This window comes from Callionymus lyra, chromosome 6, assembly GCF_982586985.1.
Source record: "Callionymus lyra chromosome 6, fCalLyr1.hap1.1, whole genome shotgun sequence".
In the NCBI taxonomy this organism is placed as follows: Eukaryota; Metazoa; Chordata; class Actinopteri; order Syngnathiformes; family Callionymidae; genus Callionymus; species Callionymus lyra.
The window spans coordinates 1,847,445-1,868,202 of record NC_141823.1 but is presented as its reverse complement, the minus strand read 5'-3'; the positions used below and the strand labels follow the sequence as shown (position 1 = coordinate 1,868,202).

The 20,758-nt window shown below is 35.2% G+C and overlaps 1 protein-coding gene across 1 annotated transcript in view; it reads right to left on the bottom strand.

The window, feature by feature from the left end:
• Positions 1–1,196: 1,196 nt before the first annotated feature.
• LOC148076171 (solute carrier organic anion transporter family member 3A1-like) overlaps positions 1,197–20,758 on the bottom strand; it is a 36,506-nt gene continuing 16,944 nt past the window's right edge. The window contains exons 3-10 of the mRNA XM_087793577.1: positions 19,994–20,092; positions 19,684–19,938; positions 19,447–19,611; positions 13,867–14,065; positions 12,550–12,685; positions 12,313–12,485; positions 10,261–10,325; positions 1,197–4,179 (exon numbers count right to left, since the gene is read on the bottom strand). Coding sequence (XP_087649703.1) covers positions 3,803–4,179; positions 10,261–10,325; positions 12,313–12,485; positions 12,550–12,685; positions 13,867–14,065; positions 19,447–19,611; positions 19,684–19,938; positions 19,994–20,092 — 1,469 coding nt within the window. The 3' untranslated portion in view covers positions 1,197–3,802. The remainder of the gene's footprint in view (positions 4,180–10,260; positions 10,326–12,312; positions 12,486–12,549; positions 12,686–13,866; positions 14,066–19,446; positions 19,612–19,683; positions 19,939–19,993; positions 20,093–20,758) is intronic.

Sequence of the window (20,758 nt, the reverse complement as noted above, 5' to 3'; positions counted from 1 at the left end):
CATGTAGAGAAACACACACACAAAGGTAGAGAGACACAAAGACATAAAAGATAAAAACACAAAAATCCAAATAACAGTGAAAAAGACACAAAGAACCCACTAACGTGTAAACTAACGCACACACAAATATCAGAACACACAACAGTGTAGACACACACAAAAATGTTCAGGTGTGTAATTACAAAGAAAAATAGATTTAATGTATTTACAACAAACGTACAATCATGTTTCTTTACAGCACAAAAGCTCTAATCGAACGACTTGAATTATAAAAATAAAAAAAGGCAACAGAGCAAATCAAAAGTGGCTTCAAAAGGTTTTTCTCGTAACGTTGCAAAGATTTTTTTATTCCAGAGGTTTCCTGCAGAGACGCACTTCTCCACAGGATGTTAGCGAAGATGTTAGCGCTTCGTTGTAGCTACGTCGACTCAAGCAGCGGGATGCTAACGCTAACAAGACACGCGTCGAGTTAATAGCATCGAGCTAACGTCCCTTATCCTTCGTCACACACGTCATGAAACACATTGTTTGTTATCGTGGTAGAGAAACAGCTGCTAGCCGTAGCTAAAACAGCTGCTAGCTGTAACTTAAACAGATGCTAGCCGGAGCTAAAACAGCTGCTAGCTGTAACTTAAACAGCTGCTAGCCGGAGCTAAAACAGCTGCTAGCTGAAGCTAAAACAGCTGCTAGCCGTAGCTAAAACAGCTGCTAGCTGTAGCTAAAACAGCTGCTTGCCGTAGCTAAAACAGCTGCCAGCCTGAGCTAAAACAGCTGTTAGCCGGAGCTAAAACAGCTGCTAGCCGTAGCTAAAATAGCTGCTAGCCGTTGCTAAAACAGCTGCTAGCTGTTGCTAAAACAGCTGCTAGCCAGAGCTAAAACAGCTGCTAGCTATAGCTAAAACAGCTTCAACTAAAACAGATGCTAGTCATAGCTAAAACAGCTGCTAACTGGGGCTAAAACAGCTGCTAGCTGTAGCTAAAACAGCTGCTAGCTGTAGCTAAAACAGCTGCTAGCTGTAACTAAAGCAGCTGCTAGCCATAGTAAAAACAGCTGCTAGCCAGAGCTAAAACAGCTGCTAGCTGAATCTAAAACAGCTGGTAGCACTAACTAAAATAGCTGCTAGCCAGAGCTAAAACAGCTGCTAGCCGCAGCTAAGCTAAAGAATTGCTGGGAGACCCAAGCGACGTGCTCAGAAACTAAATAATCAGGTGGAAGAAGTGGAACCTGCACGTTGTGTCGTCCAGAACTACATTCCTTTAGCACTTCCTCTTTGGTTATTTTACGTTTCCTCTCCTGTTGTTGGCTAACTGTTAGCATCAACGGCGGTTCTGAGGTAAAACAATAAGAGTAACGCGTTGCGCGTGAGTGCGATGTGATAAATAACATGCTAGTGAGCTTCATGTCGTAGAGCAGCTAACATGCACTATAATGGAGAGGCCACTAGGAGGCGCTACCTTCGATAAGTAAAAAGATATATATGTTTTGATTATAATCATCTTAAGTCGTTAAGCTAGTTATCGTAGTTATTGATAATAAAATTCTTTCTGAGTTGGTGTTTTTGCTATTTGATAAACTTGGATTCATTTTTTATCCGATGTGTCGTGAAGAGCAGCTGCCGATGGAAACAGATTCTTCTTCTATGGTTTTCTCAGAGGAACGACTGGCGTCTAAACACGTCGGTGGAACAACAAGGTCAGAGGTCGTGAACGTCAGAGTCATCAGAGCATTGAACAAATGTCGTTTATTTAAATGATTTTTAGTTTTTCATTAAATCATTCAATTCAGTTTATTCAAATGTTTTTGAATCAATTGAATTAAATACTTTTAATATTTTAAAGATGAATTAGAAATATTAGTATATAATTAAGTTAGATCTTCTATCTCTAATCATTCAAAAATATATCTTTTAAATTAATTTTAATTGTTTGTCTTTTAAATTCAATATAAAAATGCTGTGTAATAGATTCACCAGACAAGAGTAAACGATACAGAGCGACTCCATCAAACGAGATAACAGGATCAGTAGCTCTGAGCTCTGTTGGTTTAGTCTGGTGATAATATTAGACCAACATTGATATTGAACTAAAAATAACAAGAATTCAAAAATGTTGAATTTAGACAATAAAAATTTGAATGATTGGAATAAAGATATAAAACTCTACTGCTCAAAAGAATCAATATTGTAATAAATAAATTCAAGTTTCAACATTTGAATCAATACGCTGATGACACCAATATGTACCTTGACCACGCCCACACCAGAGCAGGCCACGCCCACGCCAGAGCAGGCCACGCCCCCTACTCTCCAGCTTCCTCTCGGCGTAGAAAAGACTCTTCATGTGCAAATAAAAGAGGTTCGATGACATCATTTCAGGTCGCGATCAAAAGATGACGAAAAGCTTCTGTTGCTACGACGATCCGAGCGACGACGAGCAGCGAACAGTTTCAAGTAAAGACGAACCTTCGCCGCGACACAAACACAAGTCTAGGCTACATGCTGACCTTCGCTCGTGGGCGACGGGAAGGAAATGCACTTGGAGAGTCGAGTGTCGCCATCTTTGTCGTGTGTGAGATATGATCGTCGTGACAACGTTCGTTCAAAAGAGTCGCGTGTTCCTCGTGCAGGAAACCTCTGTGTTTGCTACACAACTCTGTGTTTTGCTACACAACTCTGTGTTGCTACACAACTCTGTGTTGCTACACAACTCTGTGTTTGCTACACAACTCTGTGTTTGCTACACAACTCTGTGTTGCTACACAACTCTGTGTCACACACCAGCGACTGGCGCTAGCTACCAGGGAAGCTAGCTCAGGTCACGTCGTGAAGGATGAGCGGATGTCGTGTTAGCCGCGAGCTAAAGCCGGTGACGCCTCTGACGCTACGACGCTAATCACACGGATGCTAATGCTACATGTCGTAACAGTGAAGCTACAAGAACTACTTCCTGTTTGACGCTGTGGATCTAGAAGTGATCTGAGCGTGTGCAGGACACGATCCATTAAAGTTTTAGTTTTAACTTCTACAGCTTAAAAATAACTAGTTAATGAATCAATAAAATACATTAATTTGAGCTTTTGCTTCTAGACTATTCAAAATGTCCTCGTGTACGTCGTGGTATTGTTTGAAGTTTTGATGAGTACTTGTGTGTTTTTAGGTTCAATAATTTGTCAGATTTTAATGTGAATATATAAGTTTTTTTAAAGAAATAACTTTAAAATCCAGGAGGAAAATGTGTTTTTGTTAAAAAATTAAAAAGCTTATATTTGTAAAACAAACAAATCATTTTCATTAAACGACGTAAAGAAGTAAAGTTTTAAGATTCATCGACTTTCATAATGTAAGTTTTATAACGTTTAGTTCAAGTGAATCGATCGCTTTTTCTCCTGCACGTGCTCAGACACCGATGACCTCTGACCTGTGACCCTCGAGGTTAGCATTAGCAGTAGCTAACTCTAGCTAACTCCCTCGCAAACATCAGATCCTGGAGCGCCTGGACGTGACGACCTGGAAACATCTGTTGATCTGCAACTGAAAGTGTAATAACTATGTTGTTGTGTGACATCGTTAAATAAATGCTATTTTATAGTAAAGTTCTTCATAGTTAGCATGTTAGCATTCGCACTTGCTAGCATAACTTGGGTTAGCATGCTGCTATCGTCGGTCCGTGTGCCATTTACATCCGATCCTTCGAGTCGTCGCCGCGTCCGACGGTTGCGTCGCCGCCCGCGGGTGCAGTGACGCCCTCGGGCTGCAGGGGGCGACAGTGTTACCTCTCTCCAAGTGCACTTCTCACGTCACCTGCTACAAGACGGACTCCATGTTGTCGCCGGCCTCGGGCTCCTCCAGGTTGTAGATGAACTTGGTCCTGCTGGCCGGGTTGTGGCTTAGCTCGCGGCCCAGGTTGTCCAGGGTGACGTTGGAGGAGAAGAGCTCGGTGGGCGTCAGGTAGCCCTCGTGGTTCTTGATGTACTTGCGGTAGTTCTTGCGCAGACACTGCCAGGTGGTGGCGTACAGCAGGAAGGCCGAGGTCTTGAGCGCGATGGCGATGCTGACGTACAGGTGTCTGTACTTCACGTTGTCGTAGAGCAAACACGCGCCTTTCTCGCCGCAGACCGAGCTCCAGAACAGGCAGGTGGAGTCGATGCCCATCCCGAAGATGAGCGGCGGCGGGATGAAGCCTGACGGACGCCATGAGAGGGTTAGTCTTGATTTACCATCTTTATTTAACGTCTTTATTTAACGTCTTTATTTAACGTCTTTATTTAATGTCTTGATTTTAACGTCTTGATTTAATGTCTTGATTTAACGTCTTGATTTAACGTCTTTATTTAACGTCTTTATTTAACGTCTTCATTTAACATCCTTATTTAATGTCTTGATTTTAACGTCTTGATTCAACGTCTTTATTTAACGTCTTGATTTAACGTTTCTTGATTTTAACGTCTTGATGTAACGTCTCTTGATATTAACGTCTTGATATTAACGTCTTGATTTAACGTCTTGATTTAACGTCTTGATTTAACGTCTTGATTTAACGTTTCTTGATGTTAACGTCTCTTGATATTAACGTCTTGATATTAACGTCTTGATTTTAACGTCTTGATTTAACGTCTTGATTTAACGTCTTGATTTAATGTCTTGATTTAACGTCTCTTGATTTTAACGTCTCTTGATTTAACGTCTTGATTTTTACGTCTTGATTTAACGTCTTGATTTAACGTCTTGATTTTAACGTCTTGATTTTTTCGTCTTGATTTAACGTCTCTTGATTTTAACGTCTCTTGATTTAACGTCTTGATTTACCGTCTTGATTTAACGCCTTGATTTAATGCCTTGATTTAACGTCTTGATTTAACGTCTTGATTTAACGTCTCTTGATTTTAACGTCTTGATTTAACATCTTGATTCAATGTCTTGATTTAACGTCTTGATTTAACGTCTTGATTTAACGTCTTGATTTAACGTCTTGATTTAACGTCTTGATTTAACGCCTTGATTTTAACGTCTTGATTTAACGTCTTGATTCAACGTCTTGATTTAACGTCTCTTGATATTAACGTCTTGATTTTAACGTCTTGATTTAACGTCTTGATTTAACGTCTTGATTTAACGTCTTGATTTAACGTCTTGATTTAACGTCTTGATTTAACGTCTTGATTTAACGTCTTGATTTAACGTCTTGATTTAACGTCTTGATTTAATGTCTCTTGATTTTTACGTCTTGATTTTTACGTCTTGATTTAACGTCTTGATTTAACGTCTTGATTTAACGTCTTGATTTAACGTCTTGATTTTTTCGTCTTGATTTAACGTCTCTTGATTTTAACGTCTCTTGATTTAACTTCTTGATTTAACGTCTTGATTTACCGTCTTGATTTAACGCCTTGATTTAACGCCTTGATTTTAACGTCTTGATTTAACGTCTTGATTTAACGCCTTGATTTTAACGTCTTGATTTAACTTCTTGATTTAACGTCTTGATTTACCGTCTTGATTTTAACGTCATGATTTTAACGTCTCTTGATTCAACGTCTTGATTTAACGTCTTGATTTAACGTCTTGATTTAACGCCTTGATTTAACGTCTTGATTTAACGCCTTGATTTAACGTCTTGATTTAACGCCTTGATTTAACGTCTTGATTTAACGTCTTGATTTAACGTCTTGATTTAACGTCTTGATTTAACGCCTTGATTTTAACGTCTTGATTTAACGTCTTGATTTAACGTCTTGATTTAACGCCTTGATTTTAACGTCTTGATTTAACGTCTTGATTTAACGTCTTGATTTAACGTCTTGATTTAACGTCTTGATTTAACGTCTTGATTTAACGTCTTGATTTAACGTCTTGATTTAACGTCTTGATTTAACGTCTTGATTTAACGCCTTGATTTTAACGTCTTGATTCAACGTCTTGATTTTTACGTCTTGATTTTTACGTCTTGATTTAACGTCTTGATTTTTACGTCTTGATTTAACGTCTTGATTTAACGTCTTGATTTTAACGTCTTGATTTTTTCGTCTTGATTTAACGTCTCTTGATTTTAACGTCTCTTGATTTAACGTCTTGATTTACCGTCTTGATTTAACGCCTTGATTTAATGCCTTGATTTAACGTCTTGATTTAACGTCTTGATTTAACGTCTTGATTTAACGTCTTGATTTAACGTCTTGATTTAACGTCTTGATTTAACGTCTCTTGATTTTAACGTCTTGATTTAACATCTTGATTCAATGTCTTGATTTAACGTCTTGATTTAACGTCTTGATTTAACGTCTTGATTTAACGTCTTGATTTAACGCCTTGATTTTAACGTCTTGATTTAACGTCTTGATTCAACGTCTTGATTCAACGTCTTGATTTAACGTCTCTTGATATTAACGTCTTGATTTTAACGTCTTGATTTAACGTCTTGATTCAACGTCTTGATTTAACGTCTCTTGATATTAACGTCTTGATTTTAACGTCTTGATTTAACGTCTTGATTTAACGTCTTGATTTAACGTCTTGATTTAACGTCTTGATTTAACGTCTTGATTTAACGTCTTGATTTAACGTCTTGATTTAACGTCTTGATTTAATGTCTCTTGATTTTTACGTCTTGATTTTTACGTCTTGATTTTTACGTCTTGATTTAACGTCTTGATTTAACGTCTTGATTTAACGTCTTGATTTTTTCGTCTTGATTTAACGTCTCTTGATTTTAACGTCTCTTGATTTAACTTCTTGATTTAACGTCTTGATTTACCGTCTTGATTTAACGCCTTGATTTAACGCCTTGATTTTAACGTCTTGATTTAACGTCTTGATTTAACGCCTTGATTTAACGTCTTGATTTAACGTCTCTTGATTTTAACGTCTTGATTTTAACGTCTTAATTTTAACGTCTTGATTTAACGTCTTGATTCAACGTCTTGATTTAACTCCTTGATTTTAACGTCTTGATTTAACATCTTGATTTAACATCTTGATTTAACGTCTTGATTTAACGCCTTGATTCAACGTCTTGATTCAACGTCTTGATTTAACGTCTTGATTTAACGTCTTGATTTAACGTCTTGATTTAACGTCTTGATTTAACGTCTTGATTTAACGCCTTGATTTTAACGTCTTGATTTAACGTCTTGATTCAACGTCTTGATTTAACGTCTTGATTTAACGTCTTGATTTAACGTCTTGATTTAACGTCTTGATTTAACATCTTGATTTAACGTCTTGATTCAACGTCTTGATATACCGTCTTGATTTTAACGTCATGATTTTAACGTCTCTTGATTTAACGTCTTGATTTACCGTCTTGATTTTAACGTCATGATTTTAACGTCTCTTGATTTAACGTCTTGATTTAACGTCTCTTGATTTTAACGTCTTGATTCAACGTCTTGATTTAACGTCTTGATTTAACGTCTTGATTTAACGCCTTGATTTAACGTCTTGATTTAACGCCTTGATTTAACGTCTTGATTTAACGCCTTGATTTAACGTCTTGATTTAACGTCTTGATTTAACGTCTTGATTTAACGTCTTGATTTAACGCCTTGATTTTAACGTCTTGATTTAACGTCTTGATTTAACGTCTTGATTTAACGCCTTGATTTTAACGTCTTGATTTAACGTCTTGATTTAACGTCTTGATTTAACGTCTTGATTTAACGTCTTGATTTAATGTCTTGATTTAACGCCTTGATTTTAACGTCTTGATTCAACGTCTTGATTTAACGTCTTGAATCAACGTCTTGATTTTTACGTCTTGATTTAACGTCTTGATTTAACGTCTTGATTTTAACGTCTTGATTTTTTCGTCTTGATTTAACGTCTCTTGATTTTAACGTCTCTTGATTTAACGTCTTGATTTACCGTCTTGATTTAACGCCTTGATTTAATGCCTTGATTTAACGTCTTGATTTAACGTCTTGATTTAACGTCTTGATTTAACGTCTTGATTTAACGTCTCTTGATTTTAACGTCTTGATTTAACATCTTGATTCAATGTCTTGATTTAACGTCTTGATTTAACGTCTTGATTTAACGTCTTGATTTAACGTCTTGATTTAACGCCTTGATTTAACGCCTTGATTTTAACGTCTTGATTTAACGTCTTGATTCAACGTCTTGATTTAACGTCTCTTGATATTAACGTCTTGATTTTAACGTCTTGATTTAACGTCTTGATTTAACGTCTTGATTTAACGTCTTGATTTAACGTCTTGATTTAACGTCTTGATTTAACGTCTTGATTTAACGTCTTGATTTAACGTCTTGATTTAATGTCTCTTGATTTTTACGTCTTGATTTTTACGTCTTGATTTAACGTCTTGATTTAACGTCTTGATTTAACGTCTTGATTTTTTCGTCTTGATTTAACGTCTCTTGATTTTAACGTCTCTTGATTTAACTTCTTGATTTAACGTCTTGATTTACCGTCTTGATTTAACGCCTTGATTTAACGCCTTGATTTAACGCCTTGATTTTAACGTCTTGATTTAACGTCTTGATTTAACGCCTTGATTTTAACGTCTTGATTTAACTTCTTGATTTACCGTCTTGATTTACCGTCTTGATTTTAACGTCATGATTTTAACGTCTCTTGATTTAACGTCTTGATTTAACGTCTCTTGATTTTAACGTCTTAATTTTAACGTCTTGATTTAACGTCTTGATTCAACGTCTTGATTTAACTCCTTGAATTTAACGTCTTGATTTAACATCTTGATTTAACATCTTGATTTAACGTCTTGATTTAACGCCTTGATTCAACGTCTTGATTCAACGTCTTGATTCAACGTCTTGATTTAACGTCTTGATTTAACGTCTTGATTTAACGTCTTGATTTAACGTCTTGATTTAACGTCTTGATTTAACGTATTGATTTAACGCCTTGATTTTAACGTCTTGATTTAACGTCTTGATTCAACGTCTTGATTTAACGTCTTGATTTAACGTCTTGATTTAACGTCTTGATTTAACGTCTTGATTTAACATCTTGATTTAACGTCTTGATTCAACGTCTTGATTTACCGTCTTGATTTTAACGTCATGATTTTAACGTCTCTTGATTTAACGTCTTGATTTACCGTCTTGATTTTAACGTCATGATTTTAACGTCTCTTGATTTAACGTCTTGATTTAACGTCTCTTGATTTTAACGTCTTAATTTTAACGTCTTGATTTAACGTCTTGATTCAACGTCTTGATTTAACGTCTTGATTTAACGTCTTGATTTAACGCCTTGATTTAACGTCTTGATTTAACGCCTTGATTTAACGTCTTGATTTAACGCCTTGATTTAACGTCTTGATTTAACGCCTTGATTTTAACGTCTTGATTTAACGTCTTGATTTAACGTCTTGATTTAACGTCTTGATTTAACGCCTTGATTTAACGCCTTGATTTAACGTCTTGATTTAACGTCTTGATTTAACGTCTTGATTTAACGCCTTGATTTTAACGTCTTGATTTAACGTCTTGATTTAACGTCTTGATTTAACGTCTTGATTTAACGTCTTGATTTAACGCCTTGATTTTAACGTCTTGATTTAACGTCTTGATTTAACGTCTTGATTTAACGCCTTGATTTTAACGTCTTGATTTAACGTCTTGATTTAACGTCTTGATTTAACGTCTTGATTTAACGTCTTGATTTAACGCCTTGATTTTAACGTCTTGATTCAACGTCTTGATTTAACGTCTTGATTCAACGTCTTGATTTAACGTCTTGATTTAACGTCTTGATTTAACGTCTTGATTTAACATCTTGATTTAACGTCTTGATTCAACGTCTTGATTCAACGTCTTGATTTAACTCCTTGATTTTAACGTCTTGATTTAACATCTTGATTTAACATCTTGATTTAACGTCTTGATTTAACGCCTTGATTTTAACGTCTTGATTTAACGTCTTGATTTAACGTCTTGATTTAACGTCTTGATTTAACGCCTTGATTTTAACGTCTTGATTTAACGTCTTGATTTAACGTCTTGATCGTGAAGTTAAAAGAAAACTTCAAAAAATACATAATTAATTATTGTCTTTATCTTTATTATTAATTTTAAACTGTGTATAAAAATCCATTAAATTATATTTTTAAATATTCAAATATAAAAAACAATTCAACACATTATTAATGATTTGAGGCTCAAAGCAACTCAATATTATTATAAATATTATAAATATTATAATCATTATAAATAGAATATAATATATATATTATATATATATATTCCCATGAAACACTGGAGGATGAGGATCAGCTACTCACCGATCAGCCTCAGCAGCAGGAACAGAACTCCAAGGGCGTACGACTTGAGTTCTGGACTCACGGTTCTGGAGACAAAAGAAGTTTTAGAAATGGTGTCAAACGCAGGCGGCTGCAGGGATGAGTTCAATGAGAGGGAGTGAGAGTTAGTGAATCAGCGACATCGGAATATTGTATTATTTGTAGATTTGAAAGGATTTATTTTTTATTCAAATGTTGTTGAAACCATTACATTTTATCTGTTTCTGTCATCGCGCTCCACCCCCCCGACGGTGCAGGTGGTCCGGGATCTGAAGCTTTGAGGAGCCGCGCCCGGATCTCACCTCACCTTCATTGAGCTCGAGGTTTCTGGTCGATACAACCCTCTGACTCGCGCAAATAATTGAATTGAATATTTAATATTTTCCTGTGAATACATTTACACACAGTTTGATATCATAATTTTAATATTTTTTTAAATGTTGCTATAATGAGTCTCCAGACATTATCAACAGAGTCAGAGCTACTGATCAAACAATCATACGATCATGTGACGACGTAGAAGCTCATGAAATAAAAATAGAATTAAATGAATGAATTTTTAAATGATTGGTATAAGAATATTAAACTCTAAATCTAGATCTGAAGTCTTTTAATCTTGTTTTATTTTTGACATTTGTATTTTTGTACTTTTGTATTTTTGTACTTTTGTACTTTTGTACTTTTGTACTTTTGATCTTGTATTTTGTAAACATTTGTACAGATAAATATGAATATCTATTGAAGAACAAATGAAGAAGTGATTGAAATGTTCAAAGGAATAACAACAATTTTACAACAGTGTAACAACAGTGTTACAACAGTGTAATAACAGTGTAACAACAGTTTAACAACAGTGTTACAGCAGTGTAACAACAGTTTAACAACAGTGTTACAACGGTTTTACAGCAGTGTAACAACAGTGTAACAACAGTGTAACAACAGTGTTACAGCAGTGTAACAACAGTGTTACAACGGTGTTACAACAGTTTAACAACAGTGTTACAGCAGTGTAACAACAGTGTTACAGCAGTGTAACAACAGTGTAACAACAGTGTAACAACAGTTTAACAACAGTGTTACAACGGTTTTACAGCAGTGTAACAACAGTGTAACAACAGTGTTACAACGGTGTTACAACAGTTTAACAACAGTGTTACAACAGTGTAACAACAGTGTAATAACAGTGTAACAACAGTTTAACAACAGTGTAACAACAGTGTTACAGCAGTGTAACAGTTTAACAACAGTGTTACAACAGTTTTACAGCAGTGTAACAACAGTGTAACAACAGTGTTACAACAGTGTAACAACAGTGTAATAACAGTGTAACAACAGTTTAACAACAGTGTAACAACAGTGTTACAGCAGTGTAACAACAGTTTAACAACAGTGTTACAACAGTTTTACAGCAGTGTAACAACAGTGTTACAACAGTGTTACAACAGTGTAACAACAGTGTAATAACGGTGTAACTACAGTGTAACAACGGTGCAATAACGGTGTATTAACGGTGTAACAACGTGTAACAATAGTGTAATAACATGTAATAACAGTGTAACAAAAGTGTAATAACGGTGTAACAACCGTGTAACAATAGTGTAATAACATGTAATTAAAGTGTAACAAAAGTGTAATAGCGGTGTAACAACCGTGTAACAATAGTGTAATAACATGTAATAACAGTGTAACAAAAGTGTAATAGCGGTGTAACAACCGTGTAACAATAGTGTAATAACATGTAATAACAGTGTAACAAAAGTGTAATAGCGGTGTAACAACCGTGTAACAATAGTGTAATAACATGTAATAACAGTGTAACAAAAGTGTAATAGCGGTGTAACAACTGTGTAACAATAGTGTAATAACAGTGTAACAAAAGTGTAATAACGGTGTGACAACCGTGTAACAATAGTGTAATAACATGTAATAACAGTGTAACAAAAGTGTAATAACGGTGTGACAACCGTGTAACAACAGTGTAATAACAGTGTATAACCAGTGTAATAACGTGACGACGAAGAACTTCTCTGCGACCTGATGAGGATGATGACGGACGGCGTCTGGGCCATGGCTCCGATCATGCTGCAGACACAGATGACGGACAGGAAGGTGAGGAAGGCCTGTTGACAGCCTGGACTGGGACACTTGCCGGGCAGAGCCACGGCCTCGTCCGTGTTGGCGGACACACACGTGCAGCTGGTCAGGTTCTGGAGAGAGAGGGGTCAAGGGTCAGGAGAGAGAGGGGTCAAGGGTCAGGGGCGCTGGACTCACTGGTTTGGTGCAGCCGGCGAAGCAGGCCGAGAGGTAAGTGACGCCGTTGGACCCGCAGACGGGACTGACGGACGCCGTGTAGCAGTTACAGTTGTTGATGCAGGGAGACTCGGGCCGCTGCCACGACCGGAGGGTCCTGAGGACGCACCAGAGCCAGAGGTTAGATACTGAAGGAACACTTTACACCAAACTACTTTAAATGATTTTTTTATTACAAACACAATGAGAAGAAAAATAGAATCAAGAGTTTATGTCACGATTCAAAGATATACAGTGATAGTGTAGTAACAAGTATATATGTGTAGTAACAAGTATATATGTGTAGTATTGTCCAGTACTTGACTCTGGTGTTGTGATAGTGTAGTAACAAGTATTTATGTGTAGTATTGTCCAGTACTTGACTCTGGTGTTGTGATAGTGTAGTAACAAGTATTTATGTGTAGTATTGTCCAGTACTTGACTCTGGTGTTGTGAAAGTGTAGTAACAAGGATTAACAAGTATATAGGTGTAGTATTGTCCAGTACTTGACTCTGGTGTTGTGATAGTGTAGTAACAAGTATATATGTGTAGTATTGTCCAGTACTTGTCTCTGGTGTTGTGATAGTGTAGTAACAAGTATATATGTGTAGTATTGTCCAGTACTTGACTCTGGTGTTGTGAAAGTGTAGTAACAAGGATTAACAAGTATATAGGTGTAGTATTGTCCAGTACTTGACTCTGGTGTTGTGAAAGTGTAGTAACAAGTATATATGTGTAGTATTGTCCAGTACTTGACTCTGGTGTTGTGATAGTGTAGTAACAAGTATATATGTGTAGTATTGTCCAGTACTTGACTCTGGTGTTGTGAAAGTGTAGTAACAAGGATATATGTGTAGTATTGTCCAGTACTTGACTCTGGTGTTGTGATAGTACAGTAACAAGTATATATGTGTAGTATTGTCCAGTACTTGACTCTGGTGTTGTGATAGTGTAGTAACAAGTATATATGTGTAGTATTGTCCAGTACTTGACTCTGGTGTTGTGATAGTGTAGTAACAAGTATATATATGTGTAGTATTGTCCAGTACTTGACTCTGGTGTTGTGATAGTGTAGTAACAAGTATATGTGTGTAGTATTGTCCAGTACTTGACTCTGGTGTTGTGATAGTGTAGTAACAAGTATATATGTGTAGTATTGTCCAGTACTTGACTCTGGTGTTGTGATAGTGTAGTAACAAGTATATATGTGTAGATGATATGTGTACATAAACACATAATCAGTGGTGGAGGTCGTTGACCTTTGACCCGGAGACAAAAGGTTAACATCACGGACTCACTCGTTGGTGTAGGACACGGTTACCCCGGCGACCGGCCCGGTGTCACAGCCCAGGAACAGGAAGGAAACGTAACACGCCGTCGACACCAGGTTCACGACGACAGCCATACGAACGGCGCCGAGAGCTGAGAGGTTGAGCTTCTTGACCAGCAAACCTCCGAGGAAGATCCCCAGACACGCACACGGGATGGCGGTCAGACCTGGACACACAACAACAGCTACACACCTGTGTGCACATCAACACAACACTGAGGATACACACTACTAGTTCATTTCAGAACTGGTGAACTTTGAACTAGTTAATTTCAGAACTTGTGAGTTTTGAACTAGTTTATTTTAAAACTGGTAAACTTTGTACTAGTTCATTTTAAAACTGGTAAACTTTGAACTAGTTTACTTTAAAACTGGTAAACTTTGAACTAGTTCATTTTAAAACTGGTAAACTTTGAACTAGTTTATTTTAAAACTGGTAAACTTTGAACTAGTTTATTTTAAAACTGGTGAACTTTGAACTAGTTAATTTTAAAACTGGTAAACTTTGAACTAGTTAATTTTAAAACTGGTAAACTTTGTACTAGTTCATTTTAAAACTGGTAAACTTTGAACTAGTTTACTTTAAAACTGGTAAACCTTGAACTAGTTAATTTTAAAACTGGTAAACTTTGAACTAGTTAATTTCAGAACTGGTGAACTTTGAACTAGTTAATTTCAGAACTTGTGAGTTTTGAACTAGTTAATTTTAAAACTGGTAAACTTTGAACTAGTTAATTTTAAAACTGGTAAACTTTGAACTAGTTTATTTTAAAACTGGTAAACTTTGTACTAGTTCATTTTAAAACTGGTAAACTTTGTACTAGTTTACTTTAAAACTGGTAAACTTTGAACTAGTTCATTTTAAAACTGGTAAACTTTGAACTAGTTTATTTTAAAACTGGTAAACTTTGAACTAGTTTATTTTAAAACTGGTGAACTTTGAACTAGTTAATTTTAAAACTGGTAAACTTTGAACTAGTTAATTTTAAAACTGGTAAACTTTGTACTAGTTCATTTTAAAACTGGTAAACTTTGAACTAGTTTACTTTAAAACTGGTAAACCTTGAACTAGTTAATTTTAAAACTGGTAAACTTTGAACTAGTTAATTTCAGAACTGGTGAACTTTGAACTAGTTAATTTCAGAACTTGTGAGTTTTGAACTAGTTAATTTTAAAACTGGTAAACTTTGAACTAGTTAATTTTAAAACTGGTAAACTTTGAACTAGTTTATTTTAAAACTGGTAAACTTTGAACTAGTTCATTTTAAAACTGGTAAACTTTGTACTAGTTCATTTTAAAACTGGTAAACTTTGAACTAGTTTACTTTAAAACTGGTAAACTTTGAACTAGTTCATTTTAAAACTGGTAAACTTTGAACTAGTTTATTTTAAAACTGGTAAACTTTGAACTAGTTTATTTTAAAACTGGTGAACTTTGAACTAGTTAATTTTAAAACTGGTAAACTTTGAACTAGTTCATTTTAAAACTGGTAAACTTTGAACTAGTTTATTTTAAAACTGGTAAACTTTGAACTAGTTCATTTTAAAACTGGTAAACTTTGTACTAGTTCATTTTAAAACTGGTAAACTTTGAACTAGTTTACTTTAAAACTGGTAAACTTTGAACTAGTTCATTTTAAAACTGGTAAACTTTGAACTAGTTTATTTTAAAACTGGTAAACTTTGAACTAGTTTATTTTAAAACTGGTAAACTTTGAACTAGTTTATTTTAAAACTGGTAAACTTTGAACTAGTTCATTTTAAAACTGGTAAACTTTGTACTAGTTCATTTTAAAACTGGTAAACTTTGAACTAGTTCATTTTAAAACTGGTAAACTTTGAACTAGTTCATTTTAAAACTGGTAAACTTTGAACTAGTTTATTTTAAAACTGGTAAACTTTGAACTAGTTTATTTTAAAACTGGTAAACTTTGAACTAGTTCATTTTAAAACTGGTAAACTTTGTACTAGTTCATTTTAAAACTGGTAAACTTTGAACTAGTTCATTTTAAAACTGGTAAACTTTGAACTAGTTTATTTTAAAACTGGTAAACTTTGAACTAGTTTATTTTAAAACTGGTGAACTTTGAACTAGTTAATTTTAAAACTGGTAAACTTTGAACTAGTTAATTTTAAAACTGGTAAACTTTGAACTAGTTTATTTTAAAACTGGTAAACTTTGAACTAGTTTATTTTAAAACTGGTAAACTTTGAAGTAGTTCATTTTAAAACTGGTAAACTTTGTACTAGTTCATTTTAAAACTGGTAAACTTTGAACTAGTTTACTTTAAAACTGGTAAACTTTGAACTATTTCATTTTAAAACTGGTAAACTTTGAACTAGTTCATTTTAAAACTGGTAAACTTTGAACTAGTTTATTTTAAAACTGGTAAACTTTGAACTAGTTTATTTTAAAACTGGTAAACTTTGAACTAGTTCATTTTAAAACTGGTAAACTTTGTACTAGTTCATTTTAAAACTGGTAAACTTTGAACTAGTTCATTTTAAAACTGGTAAACTTTGAACTAGTTTATTTTAAAACTGGTAAACTTTGAACTAGTTTATTTTAAAACTGGTGAACTTTGAACTAGTTAATTTTAAAACTGGTAAACTTTGAACTAGTTAATTTTAAAACTGGTAAACTTTGAACTAGTTTATTTTAAAACTGGTAAACTTTGAACTAGTTTATTTTAAAACTGGTAAACTTTGAACTAGTTCATTTTAAAACTGGTAAACTTTGTACTAGTTCATTTTAAAACTGGTAAACTTTGAACTAGTTTATTTTAAAACTGGTAAACTTTGAACTAGTTCATTTTAAAACTGGTAAACTTTGAACTAGTTTATTTTAAAACTGGTAAACTTTGAACTAGTTTATTTTAAAACTGGTAAACTTTGAACTAGTTCATTTTAAAACTGGTAAACTTTGTACTAGTTCATTTTAAAACTGGTAAACTTTGAACTAGTTCATTTTAAAACTGGTAAACTTTGAACTAGTTTATTTTAAAACTGGTAAACTTTGAACTAGTTTATTTTAAAACTGGTGAACTTTGAACTAGTTAATTTTAAAACTGGTAAACTTTGAACTAGTTAATTTTAAAACTGGTAAACTTTGAACTAGTTTATTTTAAAACTGGTAAACTTTGAACTAGTTTATTTTAAAACTGGTAAACTTTGAACTAGTTCATTTTAAAACTGGTAAACTTTGTACTAGTTCATTTTAAAACTGGTAAACTTTGAACTAGTTCATTTTAAAACTGGTAAACTTTGAACTAGTTAATTTTAAAACTGGTAAACTTTGAACTAGTTTATTTTAAAACTGGTAAACTTTGAACTAGTTTATTTTAAAACTGGTAAACTTTGAACTAGTTCATTTTAAAACTGGTAAACTTTGTACTAGTTCATTTTAAAACTGGTAAACTTTGAACTAGTTCATTTTAAAACTGGTAAACTTTGAACTAGTTTATTTTAAAACTGGTAAACTTTGAACTAGTTTATTTTAAAACTGGTGAACTTTGAACTAGTTAATTTTAAAACTGGTAAACTTTGAACTAGTTAATTTTAAAACTGGTAAACTTTGAACTAGTTCATTTTAAAACTGGTAAACTTTGAACTAGTTTATTTTAAAACTGGTAAACTTTGAACTAGTTTATTTTAAAACTGGTAAACTTTGTACTAGTTCATTTTAAAACTGGTAAACTTTGAACTAGTTTACTTTAAAACTGGTAAACTTTGAACTAGTTCATTTTAAAACTGGTAAACTTTGAACTAGTTTATTTTAAAACTGGTAAACTTTGAACTAGTTTATTTTAAAACTGGTAAACTTTGAACTAGTTCATTTTAAAACTGGTAAACTTTGAACTAGTTTATTTTAAAACTGGTAAACTTTGAACTAGTTTACTTTAAAACTGGTAAACTTTGAACTAGTTCATTTTAAAACTGGTAAACTTTGAACTAGTTAATTTTAAAACTGGTAAACTTTGAACTAGTTAATTTTAAAACTGGTAAACTTTGAATTAGTTCATTTTAAAACTGGTAAACTTTGAACTAGTTCATTTTAAAACTGGTAAATTTGAACTAGTTAATTTTAAAACTGGTGAACTTTGAACTAGTTAATTTCAGAATTGGTGAACTTTGAACTAGTTCATTTAAAAACTGGTAAACCTTGAACTAGTTCATTTTAAAACTGGTAAACTTTGAAGTAGTTAATTTTAAAACTGGTAAACTTTGAACTAGTTAATTTTAAAACTGGTAAACTTTGAACTAGTTCATTTTAAAACTGGTAAACTTTGAACTAGTTTATTTTAAAACTGGTAAACTTTGAACTAGTTTATTTTAAAACTGGTAAACTTTGTACTAGTTCATTTTAAAACTGGTAAACTTTGAACTAGTTTACTTTAAAACTGGTAAACTTTGAACTAGTTCATTTTAAAACTGGTAAACTTTGAACTAGTTTATTTTAAAACTGGTAAACTTTGAACTAGTTTATTTTAAAACTGGTAAACTTTGAACTAGTTCATTTTAAAACTGGTAAACTTTGAACTAGTTTATTTTAAAACTGGTAAACTTTGAACTAGTTTATTTTAAAACTGGTAAACTTTGTACTAGTTCATTTTAAAACTGGTAAACTTTGAACTAGTTTACTTTAAAACTGGTAAACTTTGAACTAGTTCATTTTAAAACTGGTAAACTTTGAACTAGTTAATTTTAAAACTGGTAAACTTTGAACTAGTTAATTTTAAAACTGGTAAACTTTGAATTAGTTCATTTTAAAACTGGTAAACTTTGAACTAGTTCATTTTAAAACTGGTAAATTTGAACTAGTTAATTTTAAAACTGGTGAACTTTGAACTAGTTAATTTCAGAATTGGTGAACTTTGAACTAGTTCATTTAAAAACTGGTAAACCTTGAACTAGTTCATTTTAAAACTGGTAAACTTTGAAGTAGTTAATTTTAAAACTGGTAAACTTTGAACTAGTTCATTTTAAAACTGGTAAACTTTGAACTAGTTTATTTTAAAACTGGTGAACTTTGAACTAGTTAATTTTAAAATAGGTAAACTTTGAACTAGTTAATTTTAAAACTGATAAACTTTGAACTAGTTAATTTTAAAACTGGTAAACTTTGAACTAGTTTACTTTAAAACTGGTAAACTTTGAACTAGTTCATTTTAAAACTGGTGAACTTTGAACTAGTTCATTTCAGAACTGGTGAACTTTGAACTAGTTAATTTTAAAACTGGTAAACTTTGAACTAGTTCATTTTAAAACTGGTAAACTTTGAACTAGTTCATTTCAGAACTGGTGAACTTTGAACTAGTTAATTTTAAAACTGGTAAACCTTGAACTAGTTTACTTTAAAACTGGTAAACTTTGAACTAGTTCACAACTTTCCTCTTCTCTCACTCTATCCTCCCTCGCTCTTCTCTCCATCCGTCCACCCCCCCGTCAACCCTGAGTCTGGTTGTGCTCCAGGTTTCTTCTCAGAGTTGTGCCTCTAACCGTCCACTAGGTTCCGCCACTGTAAAGGAGGGGGTCACACGGTGCCTACCCAGCAGCTGATTGGCCGAGGAGGTGGTGAGGTTGAACTGCTGCTCCAGGTACTTCCCCAGGAAGGCGGCGAACCCGGCGACCACAGCGATCTCCATGCAGGCGGCCAGCGTGATGCAGCTGAAGACCGGGTTGGACAGGAGGTGGCGAGTGACCCGCGGGATCACTGGCTCCGCCCACACACAGGTCAGTGCAGCAGATGATTGACAGGCACACGGCTAAGCCCCGCCCCCCTCACCTCGCAGGTGCTCGCACACCGACAGGCCGCTGTTGACGTCGAAGCCGTACACGGGTCTGGACCCGGGGTAGTCCGGGCTGATGGAGGGGGGCAGCATGGCCTGCTCGCTCTCCCCTCCACCGTCCTGCTCGTCCAGGACCTGCGGGAAGCCGAACATGAAGATGGCCGACACGAAAAGTAAGGCACCACAGAGGAGGAAGCCGCCCCACCACGCCCCGATCCAGCGAGGGTCGTCAGGGGTGATGTCCAGGGTACCTGGGGGGCACACGGCGGTCAGCGGCGTCGTCACGGCGACAGACACACAACTCACTGGTGTCGATGAAGACGGCGTCCACGTAGACTTTGGTGCACATGGAGCCGAGGATGAAGCCGCAGGCAGGACCGAACACCAGCGTGGAGAACAGAATGCCTGCCAGACACACACCAGGGATTAGAGACACTCGTGTGGTTACCGTGACTCGCCACTAGAGGGAGGTAGAGACATCCTGCAGGGCTCGAACGTCACGTGACTGTCTTTGACTCACGGTGATGGTGTAGTGCGCCCCCTGGTGGAGACTGTGTATATCTGCGTGTGTGTTTATGAGTGTGTTTGTGTGTGTTTATGTGTGAGAGAGTTTGTGTGTGTGTAAGTGTGAGAGAGGGTGTGTGTGTGTTTAAGAGTGAGGGTGTGTGTGTTTGTGTGTGTTTTTATGAGTGCAAGTGTGTGTTTAAGTGAGTTTGTGTAATTGAGTGTGTGTAAGAGAGAGCGTGTTCATGTGTGTGTGTAAGTGTGAGAGAGAGAGTGTGTGTTTATGTGTGTGTGTGTGTTTGTGTGTGTGAGTGAGAGAGAGAGCGTGTTCATGGGTGTGTGTGTAAGTGTGTGTGTGAGATTGCGTGTGTGTGTGGGTGAGAGAGAGAGAGTGTGTGTGTGTAAGTGAGAGAGAGAGAGTGTGTGTGTGTGTGTGTAAGTGAGAGAGAGAGAGTGTGTGTGTGTAAGTGAGAGAGTGTGTGTGTGTGTGTAAGTGAGAGAGAGTGTGTGTGTGTGTGTGTAAGTGAGAGAGAGAGAGTGTGTGTGTGTGTAAGTGAGAGAGAGAGA